Source organism: Larimichthys crocea, chromosome XII, assembly GCF_000972845.2.
Source record: "Larimichthys crocea isolate SSNF chromosome XII, L_crocea_2.0, whole genome shotgun sequence".
In the NCBI taxonomy this organism is placed as follows: domain Eukaryota; kingdom Metazoa; phylum Chordata; class Actinopteri; family Sciaenidae; genus Larimichthys; species Larimichthys crocea.
In genome coordinates this window covers 31,557,315-31,583,119 of record NC_040022.1, presented here as the reverse complement: position 1 = coordinate 31,583,119, position 25,805 = coordinate 31,557,315, and the positions used below count along the sequence as shown (strand labels likewise).

General features: G+C 48.6%; 4 protein-coding genes across 8 annotated transcripts in view; all 4 read left to right on the top strand.

Moving 5' to 3' along the window:
* The window catches only part of sgf29 (SAGA complex associated factor 29), a 6,304-nt gene extending 1,733 nt beyond the window's left edge, over positions 1-4,571 (top strand). For all 4 annotated transcript variants that reach the window (XM_019265916.2, XM_027285277.1, XM_027285276.1 and 1 more), the window contains exons 7-10: positions 2,674-2,820; positions 2,898-2,933; positions 3,892-4,054; positions 4,178-4,571. In XM_019265916.2, coding sequence (XP_019121461.1) covers positions 2,674-2,820; positions 2,898-2,933; positions 3,892-4,054; positions 4,178-4,294 — 463 coding nt within the window. In that variant the 3' untranslated portion in view covers positions 4,295-4,571. The remainder of the gene's footprint in view (positions 1-2,673; positions 2,821-2,897; positions 2,934-3,891; positions 4,055-4,177) is intronic.
* A 696-nt stretch (positions 4,572-5,267) lies between these two features.
* nfatc2ip (nuclear factor of activated T cells 2 interacting protein) lies at positions 5,268-11,363 on the top strand. 2 transcript variants are annotated; one of them, XM_027285275.1, is made up of 9 exons: positions 5,268-5,359; positions 6,195-6,293; positions 6,378-6,438; positions 6,510-6,651; positions 6,745-6,825; positions 6,903-7,152; positions 7,227-7,371; positions 7,440-7,640; positions 11,284-11,363. In XM_027285275.1, the coding sequence occupies exons 1-9, from the start codon at positions 5,348-5,350 to the stop codon at positions 11,346-11,348; spliced, it is 1,056 nt and encodes a 351-aa protein (XP_027141076.1). In that variant the 5' UTR covers positions 5,268-5,347; the 3' UTR covers positions 11,349-11,363. The 2 variants fall into 2 exon arrangements, with proteins under 2 accessions (XP_027141076.1, XP_019121460.1); XM_019265915.2 differs by lacking the exon at positions 11,284-11,363 and adding an exon at positions 7,644-7,999 and having other exon boundaries at positions 7,440-7,549.
* spns1 (SPNS lysolipid transporter 1, lysophospholipid) lies at positions 9,369-17,214 on the top strand. Its single transcript, XM_019265913.2, has 13 exons — positions 9,369-9,507; positions 12,483-12,701; positions 12,826-12,891; positions 12,972-13,108; positions 13,307-13,458; positions 13,570-13,636; positions 13,763-13,905; positions 14,937-15,089; positions 15,183-15,372; positions 15,473-15,538; positions 15,633-15,731; positions 16,187-16,355; positions 16,451-17,214. Exons 2-13 carry the CDS (start codon positions 12,491-12,493, stop codon positions 16,519-16,521), a joined length of 1,524 nt encoding a protein of 507 aa, XP_019121458.1. The 5' UTR covers positions 9,369-9,507; positions 12,483-12,490; the 3' UTR covers positions 16,522-17,214.
* Positions 17,215-21,349: 4,135 nt separating this feature from the next.
* The window catches only part of LOC104935890 (uncharacterized), an 8,465-nt gene continuing 4,009 nt past the window's right edge, over positions 21,350-25,805 (top strand). Inside the window, exon 1 of the transcript XR_003463325.1 lies at positions 21,350-21,485. The gene's annotated coding sequence lies outside the window, so the exon portion shown is untranslated. The remainder of the gene's footprint in view (positions 21,486-25,805) is intronic.

The window sequence follows — 25,805 nt, the reverse complement described above, 5'->3', positions numbered from 1 at the left end:
ACAGCAGGAGAGGAGCGAGGAGGAGGAGAGAAGAGAGGAGAGGGAGAGGGAGAGGGAGGGAGAGGAGGCGCAGGAGAGAGAGAGGAGGGTGAGAGAGAGTGAGGAAGGGAGGAGGAGGGGAGAGGAGAGGGAGGAGCGAGGTGAGAGGAGGAGAGAAGAGGAGGAGGAGGAGGAGGGGGCGAGAGGAGGAGAGGAGGAGAGAGGAGGGGAGAAGCAGGGGATGACGAGAGGAGAGGAGAGGAGAGGAGATGAGAGGAGGCAGGAGAGGTGACGGGAGGAGAGGTGAGGTGAGAGAGTGAGGCTGAGAGGAGAGAGGAGCGGGGAGAGAGGAGAGTCCGGAGAGAGAGGAGAGGGAGGAGGGAGGTGAGGTGAGAGAGGTGAGGAGGAGAGAGGGGAGGAGAGGAGAGGGGAGAGGTTTGTGAGGAAGGAGGAGAGCGGTGAGAGGAGGCGGAGAGGATGAGGTGACGGGAGAGGTGAGGAGGAGCAGAGAGAGAGGAGAGTGGGAGAGAGTGAGGAGGAGAGGAGGAGGAGCGGTGAGGTGAGAGCGGTGAGGAGGAGAGAGGAGAGAGAGAGGTAGAAGGAAGAGAAGAGAGAGGTGGTGAGAAGGAGCAGAGGAGGAGGAGGAGGAGGAGGTAGGGAGAGGAGAGAGCATGCAGGAAGAGGTGAGGCCGAGGAAGAGGAGAGGAGAGGAGAGAGGGGGAGAGGGGAGGCGCGGAGAGAGAGAGGAGGGAGGGAGAGAGGTGCGAGGAGTGATGAGCGGTGGGAGGTGCCTGCTGCTGGAGCTTCATGTTCCATGATGTCATCTGACGTGTTCGTCGCCCCCTCTCCCCCTAGCCCCCCCCCTCTGTGCGGGGCGGGACCCCGGCAGCAGCGGACTCGTGGCCCAAAAACAGGGCGACAAGGGTGGCGGCGCGGTGAAGGCGGGGGACGGAGACGCGCAGTGATCCTGGTGAGGGGTGTCAGCTACAACACACTCCACCAACAAAGGGAGGCGACCGCGCTGAAGACAGAGATGTAGCTACGTCACGCTCAACACACTCACTGTCCACGTTTCTTCTCTGCAGGTAGAGGTGGAGACATCTGACGAGGAAGGGCAAAAGCAAGAGTGAGTTCATATCCTCGTCTTCTTCTGTGGTCTGCTATAAAACGTGCGGATTTTTCCCAGTCAGCAATTTTCACATACTCCGTAAACTTGGGCTCCTTTTCCATTCGGGTTCACATACAGGGTCAGGCACTGAACGAACCTAATTAATATAACACTACATTAATTTAGCATGGCTGCAGACACTGAGTTTTACGTTGATGTCGTCTGCTCACAAACCACTGACGAGGAAACACGTGTTCGATATCGACCATCATGTGCAGGCAGGATGGCCCTGAACTTGAAAACGCGGTCGCTTGCCCCCCAGAGGCTGAAACCGTTCATCAGATGACGATGAAGGTTCAGAGGATCTGTGACTGTCTCTGTGGACGTCCTGTCTCTCAGTCTGTCTCCGTCTGTCTCTGTCTGTTCTCGTCTCTCAGTCTCTGTGTTTGCTGACTGAATATTAAGATGAGCCATGGGTACCCGCCCAAGGTTCCCTCAGCTGAAATCTGAATTATCACACTAAACCTATTTCATTTCCCATTAACGAATTAGCCAGGCTACTACTTCTCCGTACTTGTTGGTGTGTTGTGTGTGTGTGTGGTGTGTGTTTTGTGTGGTGTGTGTGTGTGTTTGTGTTGTTCTCAGGAGACACCCCCTCGAGCAGCCGGAGGCTCATCCCTCTGCCTCCGTGGACGGCGCCCCCCGCCGGGACGGACCCTCCCCTGGGCTCTGTTCAGTACGGACCCGCTGGTTCTGGCTTCTGACCCCCAGACCACTGCTTCTCCGGGCCTGATCCCACCCGCCCACTCCACCGGCGTGGCCGGTGCGACCGGCGAGCGCCCGCCGCCGGCTTCCGTCTGCATCTGCTACTTGTTTGTGTGGCCCTTTTGTGAACGCTGCAGCACACACTGATGAACTACCCTCCCGGTGTCTGTCCGCCGCCTCAGGACGCTTACTCGGTGCTTGTCCGACGGCCACTTCTACGCCCCGGGCGGTGTACTCTCCTCCCGCTGCACCCCCCCCACACGCGGCCCCAATCCGCGTCCCTTGGTCTGCCTGCCAACGATCACGCGAACAACGACAGACGAGGAGAGGAGGGAGGAGGAGACGAGAGGAGAGGAGAGAGGAGAGGAGAGGTAGGAGAGGGGAGAGAGGTGAGGAGGAGATGTGATGAGAGAGGTGGGAGGAGAGAGGAGGGTGAGATTGAGGGTATCGTGGTAAGAGAGAGGAGAGCGGAGGAGGCGCGGTCGGAGGAGGAGAGGTGAGGAGAGAGGTGAGGAGGAGAGAGGAGAGGAGAGAGAGGAGGAGGAGAGGTGGTGAGAGGAGAGGAGGAGAGGAGAGGATGTGAGGTGAGGAGAGGAGAGGAGGAGAGGTGAGAGGAGAGGAGGTGAGGTGAAAGGAGGAGAGAGGAGAGGATGTGAGGTGAGGTGAGGAGAGGAGAGAGGAGAGGTGAGGATGTGAGGAGGAGAGGAGAGGAGAGGAGAGGAGAGGAGGAGAGGATGTGAGGAGAGGTGAGGAGGTGCCTGCTGCTGGAGCTTCCTGTTCCATGATGTCATATGACGTGTCGTCCCCCTCTCCCCCATCAGCCCCCCCCCTCTGTGCGGGGCGACCCCGGCCAGCAGCGACTACGTGGCCAAACAGGGCGACAAGGTGGCGGCGAGGGTGAAGGCGGTGGACGGAGACGAGCAGTGGATCCTGGCTGAGGTGGTCAGCTACAACCACTCCACCAACAAGTGAGAGACGCCTGAAGACATGAGATGTAGACGTCACGCTCACACACTCACTGTCCAACGTCTTCTTCTCTCTGCAGGTACGAGGTGGACGACATCGACGAGGAAGGCAAAGAGTGAGTTCATCATCCTCGTCTTCTTCTGTGGTCTGCTAACCGTGCGGTTTTTCCCAGCAGCCATTTCAACATGAATCCGTAAACTTGGGCTCCGTTCCATTCGGGTCAAACAGGGTCAGGCACTGAACGAACCCTAATTAATAATAACACATAATTAATTAGCATGGCTGCAGACACTGAGTTTACTGTCTGATGTTCGTCTGTCACAAACACTGAAGAGGAAACACGTGTTCGTATCGACCAATCATGTGCAGGCAGGAGGCCCTGAAACGCTGGTCGCTGCCCCCAGAGGCTGAACCGTCATCAGATGATCGATGAAGGTTCAGAGACTCTGTGACTGTCTCTGTGACTGTCTCTGTCTCTGTGACTGTCTCTGTGACTGTCTCTGTGACTGTCTCTGTGACTGTCTCTGTCTGTCTCTGTGACTGTCTCTGTGACTGTCTCTGTGTCTGTCTCTGTGACTGTCTCTGTGACTGTCTCTCAGTCTGTCTCTGTGACTGTCTCTGAGACTGTCTCTGTGACTGTCTCTGTGACTGTCTCTGTCTGTCTCTGTCTCTGTGACTGTCTCTGTGACTGTCTCTGTGACTGTCTCTGTCTCTGTGACTGTCTCTGTCTCTGTCTCTGTGTCTGTCTCTGTGTCTGTCTCTGTGACTGTTTCTGTGACTGTTTCTGTCTCTGTGTCTGTCTCTGTGACTGTCTCTGTCTCTCAGTCTGTCTCTCAGTCTGTCTCTGTCTGTCTCTGTCTCTCAGTCTCTGTGTTTGCTGAATATTAAATGAGCACATGGACACAGACACAAGGTTAACTCAGACTGAAATCTGAATTATCAAATAAACTATTTTAATTCCAATTAAAGAATCTAGACATGGATAATAATGATAGTAATTGTTGTGTGTGTGTGTGTGTGTGTGTGTGTGTGTGTGTGTGTGTGTGTGTGTGTGTGTGTGTGTGTGTTCTCAGGAGACACACTCTGAGCAGACGGAGGATCATCCCTCTGCCTCAGTGGAAGGCGAACCCAGAGACGGACCCTGAGGCTCTGTTCAGTAAGGACCAGCTGGTTCTGGCTCTGTACCCACAGACCACCTGCTTCTACCGGGCCCTGATCCACACGCCACCTCACCGGGTGAGACACGGCGAGCGCCGCCCGAGCCGTTCAGTCTGAATCTGATAATGTGTTTGTTGTGGAACGTTCTGTGAACGCTGCAGAAACACTCGATGAACTAACCTCACGCTCGTCTGTCCGCAGCCTCAGGACGATTACTCGGTGCTGTTCGAGGACACGTCCTACGCTGACGGGTACTCTCCTCCGCTGAACGTGGCTCAGCGCTACGTGGTCGCCTGCAAAGAGAACAAGAAGAAGTGAGCAGAGGAGGACGGAGCCTGAACTGTGATCACTCTGAAACACAGACTTCTGTTTATATGTTGATAGATTCATCCGGTCTGTAATCAGGCTGTCTGTGTGTGTGGACTGATCGATCACAGATCTCATTTATCGGCTCTATGTTCAGAATATAATGTTCATCTACAGCGTCTGCCATGTTTCTGCTGGATGAGGAGGGTGAGGCGAGTGGGTCGTAATCAGCAACTAGATGCCACTAAATCCGACACACTGTTTTTTTAATAAAAGAGACTATTTGTCACCGGGACTCTGAAGAAGTGAAAATATCGACAAACCCTGAACGCCTCATGGTGGAAATCTGTGTGTGTGTGTGTGTGTGTGTGTGTGTGTGGAAACCACAACCGGCAGTTCCTCTAACGTCCACCTGAGGCTGGCTCCAGAAGTGAGTCAGTCTCCATAAGTCCCCATGTCCAAATGTCCAACTTCACAGCAGAAATAAACATGTTTACAGCCTGGTACAAAAAACAGTTTTGGTCTCTGTAGCTAATTTCCCCGTTCATGACAACTGTACTGAGGGTGAATTTATATACAACTCACCTGTTCACATTATATTAAGGCTTAATGTTATGCAGGATTAAGAGCGGGGACGCTTTGATTGACAGGTGGGCGTGGTCACAGGTGTCAGGTTTCATTCAAGACTATAATAACACATTATAATATACTTTACATCTTCTATATTTTATGTTTTGTGAACAGGGTAAACACCTAACCAACAGATATCATCATGAAACTTTACCTACAATTATTTTTTGTTTTATGAAACTTGATGTTTAAATATGCAAATGAGGACAATCTAGCATTAGATTAAGCCTCATTTGCATATTTATGCTATTTTTTGTTGAAATCTACAGACAAAGTGAAGTCAAACGTGGATTTAGGTGTTTGTTTGTTGTTTGTTTTTCGCCTTTTCAATTCTCATTAAGTATATTTCCGGCAGTACATGAACGCACCACTATCGCCCCTGATCTGTGTTGTTTCCGACAGTCCGTGAACGCGGCGGCAGCAGCGGGAACCGTGATGTCTGAGTCGGTGAGTGTTTGACGCTTCTGCTGCTCTCATCGAGTGAAAAAACAAACACCGGATCCGTTATGACACCGGTGACACGCGTCACGTTGTTGTTGTTAAATAAACCGCCGGGGAAAAGTGACAGTTTTGGCGGGAAGCCGCAGGAACCGTTAAAGTAGCTAAAGAGCGTTAGCATCAGGAGGCTAGCTCAACCGTTAGATCCTTCAAAATAAAAGCACGGATTTTCAGGTTTCAGTTTCAGGTTGTAATAAATTATTAAACGTTAAGCAGGCGAAGTAACGAAGTAACTAACTAACGAAGTAACTGAGTAACTAACCAGGTTAACTAACCAGGTTAACTAACCTCTCTGTGACTTTAATGTGAAGTTAGAAAACCAGTTAAAGCGCTGAACGTCTGTTCAACGTTACGGTAACGTTACGGTAACGTTAGCCTTTGTTGTAACGTCACAGTCGGTTTACTCTATTACCGGATTAACAAAGCTCACCTGTGACGGTCATGACGTCACAGAGATGTGAGACGTTGTGATGCAGTTTAAATGAAACGATGCACGATCCACCTGTTTACATCACGAGAAGATTCTTTATTGATATAAACTGAGAACAGCCACGACAGACTGGACGCAGTCTCTGAGACTGTCACAGACTGTCTAAAACTGGACGTAGTCTCTGAGACTGTCACAGACTGTTTAAAACCTGGACGTAGTCTCTGAGACTGTCACAGACTGTCTAAAACCTGGACGTAGTCTCTGTGACGTTTATCAATGATTTATTGATGAGCTCAGCCTCACCTGTCCTTGTCTGTCCTCGTCTGTCCTCGTCTGTCCTCGTCTGTCCTCCAGGTGTCTGACGCTGACCTCCAGGCCGTGAAGCCTCCACCCAAACGCCGGCGCATCCTCGACCCGTCGGCTATAGTCCCGGTGCCCGTGTACTCCAGCAAGGTACCAGCTGCTGCCGGCTGACTCCAGATCAGTTCAACAATATTTAATCTTTCTGTAACATTGACTCTTAATTTGAAAATCCAGGTGAGCAGCAGTCTGCAGCTGAAGCCGACCGCCGCCATGCTGACTGGAAAAGCAGCAGCAGGTGAGAACGTGTCCGCCGCTCAGCGTCTGCTGGGTCGGCTCCATGTCTGAACTCTGTTTGTCTCTGGACAGACGACGGGGCAGACGACACTTTGTGGTCACAGTTTTCATCTCGAGGACCGCCGGCGGCCGTCGTCGGTCTCAGCGACTCGGAGGAAGACGAAGCAGAACACGGCGAGAACAAACCAGAACACACGAAGAAGACAACAGAACCGTGAGTGGAGCTCAGGTGGAGGTCCAGCTTCATCCACCTCGCCTCGTCCTCTCAGCCTTGTTTCCATAACCACGATGACTTCCTGTGTTTCAGAGAAGTCCTCCGCTCGCCGTCTCCTCCTCCTCCAGAGAGCCCGGTCCAGAAACAGTCCAGACGGGTCAAACAGAAGATCAGGTGAGTCCAGAGTCCGAGCAGTCGCGTGTCGGTCTCTGTGGAAGCAGCTGATGTGGACGTGTCTCTGTTTGTCTCAGCGAGGTGGACAGGAAGCTCCGGGCCGTCACCTCCCTGCTGTCTCCTGAACCTCACGACCGGAGGACGCCGCGTCACGCTCACCTGTCTGCAGCCGATGATGATGTCATCATCGTGGCGTCTAATGACGATGATGTCATCGCGGTGACCCCTCACCCTGGGGTTCAGGGTTCTCCGTACAGCTCGTCGGTCCGAGAGATCCCGCTGAAGGTCCGCTGCCGGACCGACGTCCACAAGATCCCGGTGCTGTCGGTACGTCGTCTGAAGAGACACGGTGATGATGATGTCACGTCCTGTCATCTAACACGTGATTGGTTCATTTCCAGTCGACTCCTCTGAGTGACGTGTTGACCCAGCTGTCCGTCATCCTGGACATCCCGCCTCCTCGCCTCCTGCTGTTGAAGGAGGAGGTGGAGCTGCCGACGCACTCGACCGTCGGCGAGCTCGGCCTCGGCATCGCTGACATCATCGGTGAGTCACATGACGTCTGCTCTTCGTCAGCGAACGTCTGCAGGAAGTGAAAAGTGTTCTTGTTGCAGAGTGCGTCGTCATGGCAGCGGAGGAGAGACACGGAGCCGACAGCAGCATCGTGAGCGTGAGGCTGCAGAGCCGAGACCGAGACTCGTCACAGGAGTTCAGTCTGCACAGAGTCTGTACCCCGTCTTCTTCTTGTGTCATCATCAGGACTCGAACTCACGGTGTACTGACCTGTGTGTGTGTGTGTGTGTGTGTGTGTGTGTCAGGACGCCCCGCTGGGCTCCGTCTTCTCTCAGTACCTCTCCAGGATGTCGAGCGCCGCCCAGCGAAGCGTCCGTTTCCAGTTCGACGGCTCCAAAGTGAGTCACAGCCAGACGCCGGCCGAGCTGGACATGGAGGACGGAGACATCATCGAAGTCTGGATTTAACCCGCGCTCCGTCCACCTGTTTGTCACTTTACCTGTAAATGTTTACACAGATTCAACAACAGATTCTATTTTTAGACACTATTCAACATTAAAAGCAGTCGACACAAACGGACTTTAAATTATTTTAATATTTCTGACTCGTTTTCTAACGTGTTTTTGTTTGTTACTGAAAATAAAAAAGAGTCAAAGTCAAACTGAGAAATCTTTATTTAAAGAAGCACCAGACACACCTTAACTAGTGACGTCCTCACAGACTGTCTAAACCTGGACGTAGTCTCTGTGACGTCCCCGCAGACTGTCTAAAACCTGGACGTAGTCTCCGTGACGTCCCCGCAGACTGTCTAAAACCTGGACGTAGTCTCCGTGACGTCCCCGCAGACTGTCTAAAACCTGGACGTAGTCTCCGTGACGTCCCCGCAGACTGTCTAAAACCTGGACGTAGTCTCCGTGACGTCCCCGCAGACTGTCTAAAACCTGGACGTAGTCTCCGTGACGTCCCCGCAGACTGTCTAAAACCTGGACGTAGTCTCCGTGACGTCCCCGCAGACTGTCTAAAACCTGGACGTAGTCTCCGTGACGTCCCCGCAGACTGTCTAAAACCTGGACGTAGTCTCCGTGACGTCCCCGCAGACTGTCTAAAACCTGGACGTAGTCTCCGTGACGTCCCCGCAGACTGTCTAAAACCTGGACGTAGTCTCCGTGACGTCCCCGCAGACTGTCTAAAACCTGGACGTAGTCTCCGTGACGTCCCCGCAGACTGTCTAAAACCTGGACGTAGTCTCCGTGACGTCCCCGCAGACTGTCTAAAACCTGGACGTAGTCTCCGTGACGTCCCCGCAGACTGTCTAAAACCTGGACGTAGTCTCCGTGACGTCCCCGCAGACTGTCTAAAACCTGGACGTAGTCTCCGTGACGTCCCCGCAGACTGTCTAAAACCTGGACGTAGTCTCCGTGACGTCCCCGCAGACTGTCTAAAACCTGGACGTAGTCTCCGTGACGTCCCCGCAGACTGTCTAAAACCTGGACGTAGTCTCCGTGACGTCCCCGCAGACTGTCTAAAACCTGGACGTAGTCTCCGTGACGTCCCCGCAGACTGTCTAAAACCTGGACGTAGTCTCCGTGACGTCCCCGCAGACTGTCTACAACCTGGACGTAGTCTCCGTGACGTCCCCGCAGACTGTCGGAGGAACTGCAGTGGACACGAGGTTGATGGAAAAAGTCAAACAATAATTAATAAATGATCAAAACAGTTTCTAATTGTCCAATCAGCTCTAATCATCATTACTGATGCATTAATTAACATAAATAATCTGAATATTCTAATGAGTCTGGGTGACCTCAGCCTGTACTGCAGTACTCGAGTATTTGTACTTGTAGTTGAGGCAGGCGAACAGTGACGTCATGATTAGGTCAGCCTGTCAGTCATGTGACTCTGAGGGGGTCATGTGAGCTCCGGAGCGGAAGTTGTGTCAGATCCGTCATGGCGGCCGAGCAGGACTCCGGTCTGTGAGTGTTCGGGGTAAACATCCAGGAAACATCCAGGAAACATTCAGGAAACATTCAGGAAACATTCGGGAAACGTTTGAGTCCAGCGCCTTTCCGGTAAACACGCAGTGAACGGTCGGTATGGACTGAGCGACGGTAAACCGACCGGAAGGAACAACAACAACAACAACAACAACAGCCTGACTCATCCTCCGAGGTAAACAACACACACACCAACAGCCTGACTCATCCTCCGAGGTAAACAACACACACACCGAGGGACACACACACACCGAGGGACACACACACACCGGGACACACACACCGGGACACACACACCGAGGGACACACACACACCGAGGGACACACACACCGAGGGACACACACACACCGAGGGACACACACACCGGGACACACACACACACCGAGGGACACACACACCGGGACACACACACACCGAGGGACACACACACACCGAGGGACACACACACCGGGACACACACACCGGGACACACACACCGGGACACAAACACCGGGACAAACACCGGGACACACACACCGGGATAAACACCGGGACACACACACCGGGACACACACACACCGGGACACACACACACACCGGGACACACACACCGGGATAAACACCGGGAGAACCGGGCCGACATGTTGTCTCAGTGTTTCCTCATAACTGTTATAAAACCAACAGACTGCATTTAAAATACTGCCGAGGTAACGTTACTCTGATTACATGTAACGTCTCTGTGTCAGTTACTCAGATTACTAAATCTGTTTGACATGACGTCACAGAGCTCTATAATCTGACACGTTCACAAAGTAAAAGTACTTTAGTTACAAAGTTACTTTAGTTACAGTTACTTTAGTTACAAAGTTACTGCACTTTAGTTACAAAGTTACTTTAGTTACAAAGTAACTGCACTTTAGTTACAAACTTACTTTAGTTACAAAGTAACTGCACTTTAGTTACAAAGTTACTTTAGTTACAGTTACTTTAGTTACAAAGTTACTGCACTTTAGTTACAAAGTTACTTTAGTTACAAAGTAACTGCACTTTAGTTACAAAGTTACTTTAGTTACAAAGTAACTTAAACTGTGAATGCAGCTCTGAGAGGCGTTCACTGCCTCGGATAAGAGTCGTCTGTCTTTAAATGTGAACCGGCCCTTTAAATGTTTAAATGTCTGTTCTGTTATTTAACGTAAATTCATCAGGAGAAAAACATTTAAACTAACTAAATATTTATTTATTTTCTAATGAAACACTTTTATTGATGACGTCACTGTGACCTCACAGAGACGCACCGACTGGATCGATCATCGGATCTTTAAACTGTCCTGACATGAAAGACGACTTCATTATTTATGAGGCTGCAAACAGGATTACTTTTTACTTTGGGATTACTTTAACAGAGCAATTACTTTGTTTTTTCTACGTCCAGGTTTTAGACAGTCTTTAGAGGAGTCTCAGAGACTACGTCCAGGGTTTAGACAGTCTTTAGAGGAGTCTCAGAGACTACGTCCAGGTTTTGGACAGTCTGCGGGGACGTTCCCTCGCCTGGTCTCATGACCACTCTTCCTCTTTAACTCAGCAGTTTCACGTCGTCTCTCGTCTTTGAAGGTAATCTGAGTTTGTTCTGTCTCAAACGTTTGATAAATGTTTGTCTAACGTTCGCTGATGAACTCTGGAGCTGTGATGTCTCGGCTCCAACGTGGACAAACAGGATTTTCCAGCGTCTGCTGCTCTGGCTGATTTATTTAAATATTGATCGTGGACTCGAGGTTTGAAACTGTACGAGCTCTGTAGTTGAGTAAATGTACTTAGTTACTGATTTATGGTAATGTGAGAAGTCACAGTATAACAACAATAATAAAAGTAATAAGTATTTTAATAAGCAGCTCAACAAATCAAATATAAACTAATTATTATTTTAGTTAATCACACAATGACTTTATCATAACGATGTCAATAAATATCAAAGTGTGTGTGTGTGTGTGTGTGTGTGTGTGAGTGTGTGTGAGAGCAAAGTGAAAGTTGGAAAATAACGAGGAAGAAACTTCAGGAAAAACAAACAAAATATTCAAATGACAAACGGATCAGGTGAGTCTGAGGATGGAATCAGAATGAACAACATGTTTTTATCAGTCCACCTTTATTCAGTCCACCTTTAATCAGTCCACCTTTAGTCTGAAACATTTTCTCTGAGCTCACTCAACTGTTTGAACACAAATGAACACACCTGTGTTAACAAGGCGCACACACCTGTGTTAACGAGGCACACACCTGTGTTAACGAGGTACACACCTGTGTTAACGAGGTACACACCTGTGTTAACGAGGCACACACCTGTGTTAACGAGGTACACACCTGTTTTAACGAGGTACACACCTGTGTTAACGAGGCACACACCTGTGTTAACGAGGTACACACCTGTTTTAACGAGGTACACACCTGTGTTAACGAGGCACACACCTGTGTTAACGAGGTACACACCTGTTTTAACGAGGTACACACCTGTGTTAACGAGGCACACACCTGTGTTAACGAGGTACACACCTGTTTTAACGAGGTACACACCTGTGTTAACGAGGCACACACCTGTGTTAACGAGGTACACACCTGTTTTAACGAGGCGCACACCTGTGTTAACGAGGTACACACCTGTGTTAAAGAGGCACACACCTGTGTTAAAGAGGTACACACCTGTTTCAACGAGGTACACACCTGTGTTAATGAGGCACACACCTGTGTTAAAAAGGTACACACCTGTGTTAAAGAGGCACACACCTGTTTCAACGAGGCACACACCTGTGTTAAAGAGGTACACACCTGTTTCAACGAGGTACACACCTGTGTTAAAGATGTACACACCTGTTTCAACGAGGTACACACCTGTGTTAAAGAGGCACACACCTGTGTTAAAGAGGTACACACCTGTGTTAATGAGGCACACACCTGTGTTAAAGAGGTACACACCTGTGTTAAAGAGGCACACACCTGTGTTAAAGAGGTACACACCTGTTTCAACGAGGTACACACCTGTTTCAACGAGGCACACACCTGTGTTAAAGAGGCACACACCTGTGTTAACGAGGTACACACCTGTGTTAACGAGGCGCACACCTGTGTTAAACTAACTGTGACTAACTGTCACTGTGACTGTGTTTCTCTGTCCTCAGCGGCAGCCATGTCTCTGGCCGAGCCCACGTCGGACTCGACGCCGTTCTTCTCCGATGAGAGCGAGGCGGAGGGTTCGGAGGAGCAGGGCGGAGCGGCGGCGGCTCAGCAGCAGCGGGAGGAGTCGGCCAGCGGCGTGTCGAAGGTCCGAGCCCTGCTGACCGTCTTTATCCTCTGTTACATCAACCTGCTCAACTACATGGACAGGTTCACTGTGGCAGGTACGACACCTGAGCCGAGCCTCAGCCAATCAGAGGCTAACTTACTAAAGACGATGCATGACAGGAAGTGCAGGTTATCTTCTGTTGAACGTGTTGTTCTGACTCCACCTGTCGTCTCCGTCAGGTGTTCTCCCCGACATCGAGCATTACTTCAGGATCGATGACGGGAGGTCCGGTTTACTGCAAACAGGTGAGCAAACGACATGTGCTGTAAAGTTGTTGCTATGACAACAGTCCAGCCTCGTGACATCGTGATCCGTGTCCCTCCAGTCTTCATCTGCAGCTACATGTTTCTGGCTCCGGTCTTTGGTTACCTTGGCGACAGGTACAACAGGAAGTACATCATGCTGGGCGGGATCACCTTCTGGTCTGCGGTGACACTCGCCAGCTCCTACACGCCCAAAAAGGTCAGTCACATGGTTTCATTGCTGTGACATCACTTCCTCTGCCATAACGAGATAAACACAGAACCGACCGCATGACGTCATGACGACGGAACCGACCGCATGACGTCCAGAGACATGAAACAGATTTCACATCTCCGACTCCGACTCTTCCTCCTCCTGCTCCTCCTCCTCCTCCTGCTCCTCCTGCTCCTCCTGCAGCATTTCTGGCTCCTCCTGTTGACTCGCGGTCTGGTTGGAGTCGGGGAGGCGAGTTACTCCACCATCGCTCCGACGATCATCGCCGACCTGTACGTGAAGGGGAAGAGGACCAACATGCTGTCCATCTTTTATTTTGCCATCCCGGTCGGCAGGTGAGTTCAACGAGGACTCTGATTGGACGGTTTGAAGTCAGCTGTGATTTAAATGTTTGTATCAGACAGGAAGTGCTTCCTCTGACCTTCTTATGTCATTTCCTCTCTCAGCGGTCTCGGATACATCGCCGGCTCTCAAGTCGGGAAACTGGCAGCAGACTGGCACTGGGCTCTGCGGGTGAGTCTGCATGATGACACTGCTTCTGTCCTCTGTCCTCTGTCTTCTGTCCTCTGTCCTCTGTCCTCTGTCTTCTGTCCTCTGTCCTCTGTCCTCCTTCGTCCACTCACCGTCTCCTCTCTTCAGGTCACTCCGGGTCTGGGTCTCATCGCGGTTCTGCTGCTGCTCTTTGTGGTCCAGGAGCCCAGAAGAGGAGCCATCGAGGCTCGACCCGAACATCACCTGACCCAGACGAGCTGGCTGTCGGACCTGCTGGCTCTGAGCAAGAAGTACGTTCAACATCACAACATAAAACATGTTTAATGAGCTGTTTCCATGGCGACGACAAACGAGTTATTTACTGTTGAAAAGCAACAAAACGAGAAGAAAGATAAAAAAACTAAAACTGAGACTAAAGTTAAACTCTGATGTTCACGGTGCGTTCACTGTCAGCATGTCAGGATGTCGTCTGTGGTCACGTTCACATCAACACGTCTTTCCTTCTTCTTTCTCGTTTTCACACGAGTTCCCGCAGCAAACACAGCTCTGCAAACGTTCTTCTGTGAAACGGGTCAAACGTTGTGAGAACGTTGTGGTAACCAGTCCCGTCACGGCTGAGTCACTGTGGAACATTTACGTTACGGAAACTGACGAGTCCAAAAAGTTCTTCAGCGGGTCGATAAACATCAGACGATCGTCAGAGAACTTAAATTCACCGTCTGAACGTTGTGAGAACGTTGTGAGAACGTTCACACCAACGCAGCCAGGCGTACCGTCTCTACAACATCGACTCTACTTTCGATCTAACCGCGACTTTCCGTCTTTTCTTTGTAGCTTGATTTAATTTAACGAGGACGAGAACACTCGAAGTGAAGCACAGGAATGTTCCTGATTATTGAAGATCTGCAGTCAGAGAATAAGATGAAACGTTAAGCTCGTTACAGGACGACACCTCGTTATAAATGTTTGTGGTTTAAATCATCTCACTGTTATTCATGGTGAAGTACGTCATCATGACTGTGTGTTCGTGGACAGAAACATTAAATAAATATTTACTAACCTCAGGTCAGATCTTAGTTTTGTCCTCTGTATTTTTTGGAATATTTCAAACATTCAGTTTTGTAAATCTGAACTCTTCATTTGTTGTGTCCTCTTATTAAAAACTTTAACAGATGAATAATTAAAATAAATGAAAGTATAAATAACCAAACTGAAGCTCTGTACGGACTGAGCTGTTTTTAGTATTTTATATCTGGAGACTCTTTATGTGAACACGTCATCATCGATCTTTATTAAAACTCTGAAATGTTTCTCTCTGCAGCTACAGCTTCGTGTTGTCGACCTTCGGCTTCACGGCGGTGGCGTTCGTCACCGGCTCTCTGGCTCTTTGGGCTCCGACGTTCCTGTACAGAGCGGCCGTGGTCACCGGAGAGCGAGCGCCATGCGTGGAGGACAACTGTGCCGCCACAGAGAGGTGACGCACGCCGATGACGTACATGTACGTATGTGAGATACACGCTGTTACATCTTTTCATCACGACCCTGTTTCTCTTCTTCTTTTCTTCAGTCTGATTTTCGGCGCCATCACCTGCATCACGGGCTTCCTGGGCGTGGCCATGGGCGTGGCGGTGAGTCGGAAGCTGAGGACGAGGACGCCGAGAGCCGACCCGCTGGTCTGCGCCTCCGGGCTGCTCCTCTCAGCTCCTTTCCTCTACCTGGCCATCGTGTTCGCTCAGACCAGCACCATCGCCACATACGTGAGTCCAAACAGGGTCCAGCTTGGACCACGACATGTTTATGTATCAGAGCACCTGCAGCTCTGACTAACACACTGACGTCTCCTGTTCGACCCGTCAGACCTTCATCTTCCTCGGAGAGTTGTTCCTGTCCATGAACTGGGCCATCGTGGCCGACATCCTGCTGGTGAGTGCATCGATGAAATGACTTGAAGTGAAAGGTTTGTTGAGGGGACGTTGTGGGGACGTTGTGTCCTGATGGTCTTTGTGTGTTTTGTCAGTACGTCGTCGTTCCAACTCGTCGCTCCACGGCCGAGGCTCTGCAGATCGTCATCTCACATCTACTGGGAGACGCAGGAAGTCCGTACCTGATAGGAGTGGTATGTCGTGTACACACACACACACACACACACACACACACACAGTTGACCTGATTACAGAAACTGTTTCTGTAATCAGGTCGAGACGTTAAAGAAACGAAACTGAAAACAGACGAAGAAGTGACAGTAACACCTTCAGAGGTGGTGGAGGTGTGATTTAGCTGCCAGCACAGACTGTCTAAAACCTGGACGTAGTCTCCGTGACGTCCCCACAGACTGGACGTTGTCCACTGGAGCCAGTCTCAAGTGGACAGTTTTCTGCACTTCACAGCCACAGAGGACGTGGCTTGTCTTCCAGTCTTTAAGTATAGTAGTGGTGGTATAGACTGAGGGTGGAGTCCGTCTGAACGTCTCGGCTGAACGTCTCGGCTGAACGTCTCGGCTGAACGTCCCCATTCTGCTGCCGCAGGTTCACGGTCCCCTCATTGTAGTTAAACCAGTCCTGTGTGTTTCAGGTGTCGGACAGTCTCCGGAGGACGGACTCGTTTCTTTGGGAGTTTCGCTCTCTGCAGCTCTCTCTGCTGCTCTGCTCCTTCGTTGCCGTGATCGGCGGAGGTTTCTTCCTCGCCACCGCCCTCTTCATCGAAACAGACCGCCAACGTGCCGAGAACTACGTCCCGACAGGTGAGACCGGCTGGACGTTGAAGGCACAGTTTGTGGTCGTTGGAGGACCAGCGTGACGCAGAATAAATGAACCTGTGTCTCTTTTCTGTTCACAGATGACGAGCCCATCGTCGTCCCGAAAAGCGGCCGGTCCACCAGAGTCCCGGTGTCCAGCGTGCTGATCTGAAGACAGAACCTGACGGAGGTTCAGCCCGGTCCAGTTCACACCTGTGGTTATTTTAGTTCATTCTTTTGGGACTGTAAAATCTGCCATGCAGAGAAGTTTTACGTTGGGTTTGTTTTTAAATTTAACTTTTTATATTTTGACCACGCCCGGGAGCACGGCGCCATCTCGGAAGAACTTTTCTGCATTTTGTGTCCAGATCAGAGTCGACGCTCATCAGAGAGCGGACAGTAACGAGCACTAGAGACTCTGAGGAGGACCGGAGCGAGATCACAGACCTGACTGTCATGAATACGTGATCCACGGCTTCCAAACCTCGATTTTATATTCAGGCCCAGCTTTATTATTCACTTTTCATAACCATGTATTTGTATATGTTTGAACGAGTTTTAATTATAACGCTAACTTACCTGCAGTCGTGCACGAACCAGAAAACCTCGATCCAAAATGTCGGTTTCTTTTTTTATTCGTGTTCATCTTTTAAAACCTTTTAATCCAGTTTTAGTTTCAAATCTTTGATTTTCTGGTTTTCTCCGTGTCGTGGATCACTTCAGTTTCTGTAACCGAGCGGAGAAACTGGTTTGTCTCCGAACACGAGCTGCAGAAATAACGCCAATGTTATTTAAGAATTAAAATGAGCTTTTAAATGATTGTTAATAATCTTTTTTGTGAATTATTAAACGAGAATTAACTTGTCCCGTTTGTGTTTGTGTTTGTTGTATCGACTGTTTGTTGCCCAGGGAGCGATGAATGAGTTTCTGCAGTTTGATTTCTGTGTGTAGAATCTGTGATGATGAAATTAAATGAGTTCAGAAGGATCCCGAGGCGTCCCCACACCAGACGAGATCTATAATCTCAGCGTGTTCTGGGTTTAGCCCGACCGGTCCGACGTGCAGGACAAACCTTCACAGGTTTGATGATGCCCAGGGTGATCCTGATCACCTCAAGGTGAGGTGCAGGTCTTTCAGTGTCTCCCTAAGCCTCATAACCACAGGTGAGTGCACCTGTAGATCTCACGGACCTTTTGACCCTCTCTGGTGAACCAGACAAGAAATCTCGGAGGTTCTGATTCATTGTGAATGCTGCAAACTGTCAGTGCGAGCTGAAGATTAGACATGTCATGGTTTGTTGAAGCTCGCCTGTGATAGACGACGATCAGCAGGATGGTTCATCTGATCTGGATCTTCCTGTGAAGGTTCTCGGGGACACTCAGCTGGGTTCCAGACCCAGAAACCCTGGAAACACCTCGAGTGTTTCCAACTTCCCAACAGCTGAACTTCTGTCCATGAAACACAGTGACTGCAGATGAAGTAATGTCAGCTTCAAAAACCCGAAACGCTCTCCTGCACTGCGTGGGCGACGGTCCCGGATGGTTCTCATAGTAAAACTCTGTCGTCGGTGGAGGCGGTTAACCAGACGCACATTTACCAAAACAGGCAGTTAGTCGACTCACTCGAAGTCTTCTCTGGTAAAACCAAAGACAGCAGAGAACCTCGTCACCGTCTGCTGCCCAAACCATCGACAGTAACGAGGTAAATTAATCACAGGTCGTTTCTTTGGACTTTGTGTTAGGACTGTTTGTACCTGCAGCAGCAGAGGGAAAGTCTGAGCTAAACGTTCAGCAGGTGTCCCCCCTCTCCTCCCTCTCCTCCCTCTCCTCCCTCTCCTCCCTCTCCTCCCTCTCCCCCCTCTCCTCCCTCTCCTCCCTCGTTCAGGAGGTGTGGGGGAGCTTCTCTCTCTCTGCTTCGTCTCTCGACAGAAGAAAAGAGGCCGAGCGAGGACAGAGCGAAGAGGAGGAGGACTCGCTTCCTCTCCTCGGTGTGGTTTCCTGTTTGTAGGTGGGAGGATGTCGAGACGGTTGCAGCGCTGCAGCTTTCTGACACCCGGCGACGCTCTGAGGTGTCACAGTGTCTGCGTCCTGATTGGCTCACAGTGTTTGTGTGAAACTTTTTTTTTTGCTGACATTTTCTGAGCTGCACATCTTTTTCAGTCTCCACACCAGTTGCAGTTGAAAGAGGACGGTTTGATCGGCCCACACACCGACAGCACCACGACTGTTTGGTGGTGGTTGGTGAGTCACCATAGCAACAGTTTGTCTTTCTAAACTTCATCAGCTTTGTTCTTCAGGCTCCTCTCACGTCTCTTTGGACAGTCGTTGATGGTCAGTCGTCCTTTCTCAGAGGAAACTGAGGAAGACGACTTGAGATCAGAGGATCTGTGGCGGGAGAAACCAGCCCAGCGTCTCCTCAGAAGGTGATTGGGTGACGACAGAGGAAAGAGAGTCAGTGACGAAGAGGGAGGAGGTTGTTGAAGATCAGACAGATCAGATACTCAGAGAGCGAAGAGCGGCAAGAGGTCTGCAGACATGGCGGATGTTTGGTAACCGTAGGTGCCTCATGTGGACCAGATCCTGCAGGAGGACACGAGACCAGCCTCAGGCCCCGAAACTTCACCCATCCTCCTCCGTCAACGTACAACCGTCTCTCCAGCCGCCGCTCGTCCTCAGGCGTCCGTGAGTTTTTCATCATTTCAGATTGTCAGTGTTTGTTCCCAGCATGCACCGGGAGAAGATGGAGCATTGGAGTGGGACCTGTGAGGCCTGATGGAGGTCCTCATCCTCAGGTCCTCATCCTCAGGTGCTCATCCTCAGGTCCTCATCCTCAGGTCCTCATCCTCAGGTCCTCATCGCTCCTTCACAGAGAGGCTGAGCGAGGTCAGGGTGCGGCCAAACCTCGACTTTCACCCAGAATCCTCCGGTTGGTGTTCACGGGATCTCTGAACAACTCGAGACTCTGAGAGCGAGCAGGGCAGAAAAAGACGAGGCCGCAGACCGACGGGCGTCGTTTCTGATTCTCATTCCTTTCTTTTTGTGCTGCCGAGGTTTGAGGCCAAAGCGTCGGTGTGCGGCCCTGCAGGGGACTCTGTGGTGGACTCTGCAGGGGACGCCGTCCAGCCGGAGACGTTTGTTTCATTTCCTGTCGTCTCTCGACCGCTGACTCCAATAAATGTAGAAAAGTTCATCAACATGATCTTAGCTTAGCATAAAACAGCTAGCCTGTCTGAAGGTAACGAGCCACCAACGTCTGAAGCTCGTTAACAAACTCGTTTGTTCAAAAAGATGCAAAGTTTCAAAGTTTCAAAGTTTCAAAGTTTCTTTTTTTTTTAATCGGAGCAGCGACTTCCTGAAGTTTATCGTCACGGTGAGATTATCAGAAAACGAGCAGAACGTTCAGGAAGCTGCCGTGATAACAAAGATAACGTTACTGCAACGTTACTGCAACGTTTAAAGCGACAGTGAAGTTTATTGAAATATTCTCAGTTTATGCTCGTTTCTCTTTTTTCTTTGAAATCAGCTGCAGTCACTTTAAATACGATGCAACATTCAAACTGTTTGAATACAGCCGTGTCAAACACCAGGACGAGTCTCAAACCTGTAAAGACTTTAAAGATGAATCAAAGATTCTTTTTGCTGGTTTCATTTGCAGATGAATCCATCGTTAATGTCTGATCAGGTTTGTGCAGTCTCAGATTCTTCGTGTCTGTCTGTCGCCTTCAGTCAAACATTTTCTGTGGGTGAAATTAATTTAAAAGTTTGCAGCTGATGATCGATCAGTTTGTGTGTGCGGTGCGTTCAAGGTTTTTGTCTGGAGGTTTTTTCCACGTTCGCACCGTGTGACGAGGCGTTCAGGGACTTTGTGGCAGAGCTGCAGGAGCACATGTCAGAGGCTTTTCCTTCCTGTGTGACACCTCGATCGTCGTCGTGTTCTGATCGACTCAGAGTGAAGAACACAGAGGTTACAGAGTAAAGTACATTTACTCGAGTATTTCACTGAAGTACTCATCACAGATTTTACTCATGAAAACACGACGCCTTTAAAAACATGAATCATGTCGATTAGTCGATTATCTAAAACGATGCAGAATGTGGCGTGTTCACTGGATCAGACGTGACGACGTCCTCAGGACGTCACTGAATGATTCAAGCAGCTGATCATCAGTAACTTCATCTGAGCTTCACTTCTCCTTCAGTCTGATTTCACTTTGTAGATCAAACTGAATCTGAATTTATTGACAATCCAATACTTGTTGATAGATTTGAGTCTGGACACTAACAGTCTCCTGTGTCCTCTTGTGTCCTCCTCCATCCTCCTCCGTCCTCTTGTGTCCTCCTCCGTCCTTCTCCGTCCTCCTGTGTCCTCCTCCATCCTTCTCCGTCCTCCTGTGTCCTCCTCCATCCTCCTCTATCCTCTTGTGTCCTCTTCCGTCCTCTTGTGTCCTCCTCCGTCCTTCTCTGTCCTCTTGTGTCATCTTCCGTCCTCCTGTGTCCTCCTCCATCTTCCTCTATCCTCCTGTGTCCTCCTCCATCCTTCTCTATCCTCTTGTGTCCTCTTCCATCCTCCTGTGTCCTCCTCCATCCTTCTCTATCCTCTAACCTCCTGTGTCCTCTTGTGTCTCCTCTGTCCTCTCTGTCCTTCTTGTGTCCTCCTCCGTCCTCTTGTGTCCTCCTGTGTCCTCGTCCTTCCTCCTCAGATGAACACTGGCATCCCCTGGCTCCTCGTGGTCATGGCGGCCACTTTCTTCGTGTCCATGGTGCTGCTGGTCGCCGTGTGTCTGAACTGCAGGGACAAAGGACCGCTGGGTGAGACAACACGTCTCTTCACACTGTCCCCACGTGGTGATCAGCTGACCTACGTGTTCTTCCTGTGATTTACGTCTTCACACTTGGTCACTGATCTGATTTGTGGTTTCAGCTTGACAGATGATGTCATCACATTTAAATAATGTGAACTGAACTTTCTGTTTCCTGTCACAGGTCCATCAGACGACAACGCCTCGGAGGAGTGAGTCTGTCTCAGTCTGCACAGATTAACTCAGTGTTCAGCTCAAAGCTTTACTTTTAATTCAACGACTAAATCATGTTTATTGTCTTTTTTCAGACCCAGCGGGTTCAGAGTCATTCTACCCGAGTAAGTATGTTTAAAACACACGCCAAGACAAAACAGATGAGACGGAAACATAAAAAAAAAAACTCTATATTACACTGAGGATGTGCTTAAAGCATTGCGATTATACAACAATTACCAACTTAATAAAATCTAGAATCCAAAGATTTTCATGTTCTTGATCAACATAAACATTTCTTTGCTCACCGTTTCTATGGATACTCCTCTATGTATGGGAACACAGTTCACTACTGCAGCAAGTAGCCCGAGCCTCAGTGACTGAATAAATCCTCACACAAACTCTGAACTGCTGCTGGTTCAGTCTTTTGGTGACTCAGATATCTGCTGAAAGATGTTCCATGGACTGACTGGCCTCCTAACTTCACTTTTATTTTGAAGGGACTCACCTGCACAGCTGATGGAGGATGACCCGAACATTTCAGTAACTTGTTGTAAAGTCCAAAAGTGTGTTGAACAAAGATGAATGGATCCGAATGTTTTATCTAATGGATAATTCCTCTCCAGTCCACCTTTAGTCTGCAGAAAACATTTTCTCTGAGCTCACTCAACTGTTTGAACACACCTGTGTTAACGGGTACCTGTTAACGAGGTACACCTGTGTTAACGGCTCCATACACAGAATATTCATTAAAAAGCTGAAATAGCAAATTCAGATGTGTAACTTTATTAAAGTACTTCCAGGAACTTCTTCGTATTTGTTTACATGTTCTATATTTCAGGATGTGACAATGTGGAGATGGCAGTATTTTCAGTGATGAGTCAGCTGTGATGTCACCTGATAAGCACTTCGAAACGTCAAGTTGACCAATCAGGCTGCTCGGTTGTCGGGCCTAGTTGTTGTTTAAGATTTATCAAACTGAACCTAGAAGAGTTACAATGACAACCTTTCATAAACATCAACACACACCATGACGACAACAACCATGACCAGTAACATGGACGATGAGAACACGATGGTGATGGTGATGATGATGATGATGATGGTGATATATGATGATGATGATGTGATGATGATGATGAAGGCTTTCTCTCTCTCTCTCTGTTGAATTACAGCTCAGCCATCAATGATCGGAACTCCATCCACCCGCGGCCCACCTGCTGTCCCCTTTGTGAGTTGACCTGGCTCACCTGCCTATGAACACACCTGGCTCACCTGGCTTTTAAGATTGATAGATGAATTGTCTGAGAGCTTCTTTGACTTCACAGTTTGTGTTTTCAGCTCTGAAGCTGGAACGCAGAGACACTCACCTACACGGCAACAGAAACCGGTGACATCTTCATTTCTTCCTCTTCAGACTGTCTGAACTTTATCTCATGGTTTTAAATCTCACGCTGACTTTCTCTGTCCACAGACAGCAACCCCATTATGAGAATCCAGTGGTTGGTGGTTTTTCTGACAGACGTGATGTCACAGTGATGTCAGAGTGAACAGTGTGATGTCAGAGTGATATCAGAGTGATCAGAGTGATGTGTGATGTCAGAGTGATGTCAGAGTGATGTCAGAGTGATCAGTGTGATGTCAGAATGATGTCAGAGTGATGTCAGAGTGATTCAGAGTGAACAGTGTGATGTCAGGTGATATCAGAGTGATGTCGAGTGATCGTGTGATGTCAGAGTGATGTCAGAGTGATGTCAGAGTGTGTCAGAGTGATCAGTGATGTCAGAATGATGTCAGGTGATTCAGAGTGTTCAAGGTGATGTCAGAGTATTCAGAGTGATATCAGAGTGATGTCAGAGTGATGTCAGATGATGTTCAGAGTGATGTCAGGAGTGATGTCAGAGTGTCAGTGTTGATGTCAGAGTGATGATCAGAGTGAAGTGAGTCCGAGTGATATGTGTGTCAGGTGATCAGTGTGATGTCAGAGTGATGTCAGAGTGATGTCAGAGTGACGTCGTTGTGATGTCAGAGTGATGTCAGAGTGATGATTCAGGATGATTGTCAGAGTGAGTGAGATCAGAGTGATGTCAGAGTGATCCGAGTGATGTCAGAGTGATGTCCGAGTGATGACGAGTGATGTCAGTGTGATGTCAGGTGATCAGTGTGATGTCAGTGATGTCAGAGTGATGTCAGAGTGATGTCAGTGTTTGAGCTGACATGTTGTTTCTTTCCTCAGTTGAGAGCGACAATGACGACCCCGGATACATGTAGGTCCTCACGTTGTTTTCTTTGACTTCTTCACGTCTGCAGCAGAAAATCGATCTGATCTGATCTGATCTGTCTTCTTTCTTTGGTTTCTGCAGAATCGTGTTACCTGAAGGTGCAACACCTGTGACCAATCAGAGCCGGCCTCGACACCCAGTTCAGGTAAGAGCTGAAGTCTGTGGACGTTGGTTGAAGTCACTGGTGACGTGTCAGACTGCAAACATGGTGAAGGTCTGCGATGATGTCACCTGTGATCAGCTGTTTTTCACCCTCAGACGTTCTACAGATTACGAGAACGTCCCCGAGAAGAAAACTGATTCAGAGGAGAATACCTGAACGTGGAGAACTTTCACCGTGAGTTGTTTTCAGGTCATGTGATCTTCTTCTTCAGTGGTGAGCCACACAGGAGTCCTGGTTTTGTAGACTCAGTCTGAGCCAGTCACGTTCATGTCTCGTTTGTCCTCTGTGCAGGTGAAGCTTGGTCTCCGTCACTGAGTCGTCCTCTGTTTGGATGTGAATCATCAACTCAGAGCAAAAGCAGCGATGATGACGACGATGACGATGACGATGGAGATAGTGACAGTGAGGGGAACTACGTCATGTGAATGAAGCACCGCTGTGAGCTTCGACCTTTTTCTTCCTCCACCTTTAAGTGCTGATGTGTTTCTCACAGGGACTCCACCCGGAGAACAAACTGTTCACGTGTCTCACTGAGGCACTTTGTCTTCTTGCTTTCTGGTCTGTGGTTTCACTGTCAGCACGTTACAGATCATCCCACAGTGAACGCTGTAAAGTCCTGAGAGCAGAGCTGCTTCAAATCTGGATCATTAGAGAGACGCCGACACCAATCCGAGCAGACGCCTAGTAACTAGTGTTTAAGAAAACACTGACTACACTAGTAACTAGGTTTAAGAAAACACTGACTAACTAGTTACTAGTGTTTAAAACAAAACTCGACTAAACTAGTGTTAACTAGTGTTTAGGCAAAACACTGACTAACTAGTTAACTAGTGTTTAAGCAAACACTGACTACTAGTTAATAGTGTTTAAGCAAAACACTGACTAACTAGTTAACTAGTGTTTAAGCAAAACACTGACTAACTAGTTAACTAGTGTTTAGAGAAAACACTGACTAACTAGTTAACTAGTGTTTAAGCAAAACACTGACTAACTATTTAACTAGTGTTGTACAAAACACTGACTAACTAGTTAACTGTGTTTAAGCAAAACACTGACTAACTAGTTAACTAGTGTTTAGCAAAAACACTGACTAACTAGTTAACTGTTTTTTAAAAAAACGCTGACTAACTAGTTAACTAGTGTTTAAAAAAAACGCTGACTACTAGTTAAACTAGTGTTTAGGCAAAAACATGACTAACTAGTTAACGTGTTTAGGAAAAAACACTGACTACTCGTCAACTAGTGTTTAAAAAACACGACTAACTAGTCACTAGTGTTTAGGCAAAACCCTGACTAACTAGTTAACTAGTGTTTAAAAAAACGCTGACTAACTGTCAACGTGTGTTAAAAAAACACTGACTAACTAGTTAACTAGTGTTTAAGCAAACACTGACTAACTAGTTAACTAGTGTTTAAGCAAAACCATGACTAACTAGTCAATAGTGTTTAAAAAAACACTGACTAACTAGTTAACTAGTGTTTAGGCAAAACACTGACTAACTAGTTAACTAGTGTTTAAAAAAACGCTGACTAACTAGTTAACTAGTGTTTAAGCAAACACTGGCTAACTAGTCAACTAGTGTTTAAAAAAACACTGACTAACTAGTTAACTAGTGTTTTAAGCAAACACTGACTAACTAGTCAACTAGTGTTTAAAAAAACACGACTAACTGTTAACTAGTGTTTAAAAAAACCGTGACTAAACAGTTAACTAGTGTTTAAGCAAAACACTGACTAACTAGTTAACTAGTGTTTAAGCAAAACACTAACTAGTCAACTAGTGTTTAAGAAAAACACTGACTAACTAGTTAACTAGTGTTTAAGAAAAACACTGACTAACTAGTTAACTAGTGTTAAAAAAAACGCTAACTAGTCAACTAGTGGTTTAAGCAAAACACTGACTAACTAGTCAACTCAGTTGTTTAAGGCAAACACTGACTAACTAGTCAACTAGTGTTAAGCAAAACACTGCTAACTGGTTATTCATGCAAGTTTTCATC

What these genes read in the sequence shown, in the direction of transcription:
- nfatc2ip (XM_019265915.2), top strand. An exon ending in CGGGTCAAACAGAAGATCAG is followed by an intron (nt 6,826 to 6,902) that starts GTGAGTCCAGAG and finishes TGTTTGTCTCAG; the next exon opens with CGAGGTGGACAGGAAGCTCC. An exon ending in ACAAGATCCCGGTGCTGTCG is followed by an intron (nt 7,153 to 7,226) that starts GTACGTCGTCTG and finishes GTTCATTTCCAG; the next exon opens with TCGACTCCTCTGAGTGACGT.
- spns1 (XM_019265913.2), top strand. Translation starts at nt 12,491, where the DNA reads ATGTCTCTGGCCGAGCCCACGTCGGACTCGACGCCGTTCTTCTCCGAT. An exon ending in GTCCGGTTTACTGCAAACAG is followed by an intron (nt 12,892 to 12,971) that starts GTGAGCAAACGA and finishes GTGTCCCTCCAG; the next exon opens with TCTTCATCTGCAGCTACATG. An exon ending in ACTGGCACTGGGCTCTGCGG is followed by an intron (nt 13,637 to 13,762) that starts GTGAGTCTGCAT and finishes TCCTCTCTTCAG; the next exon opens with GTCACTCCGGGTCTGGGTCT.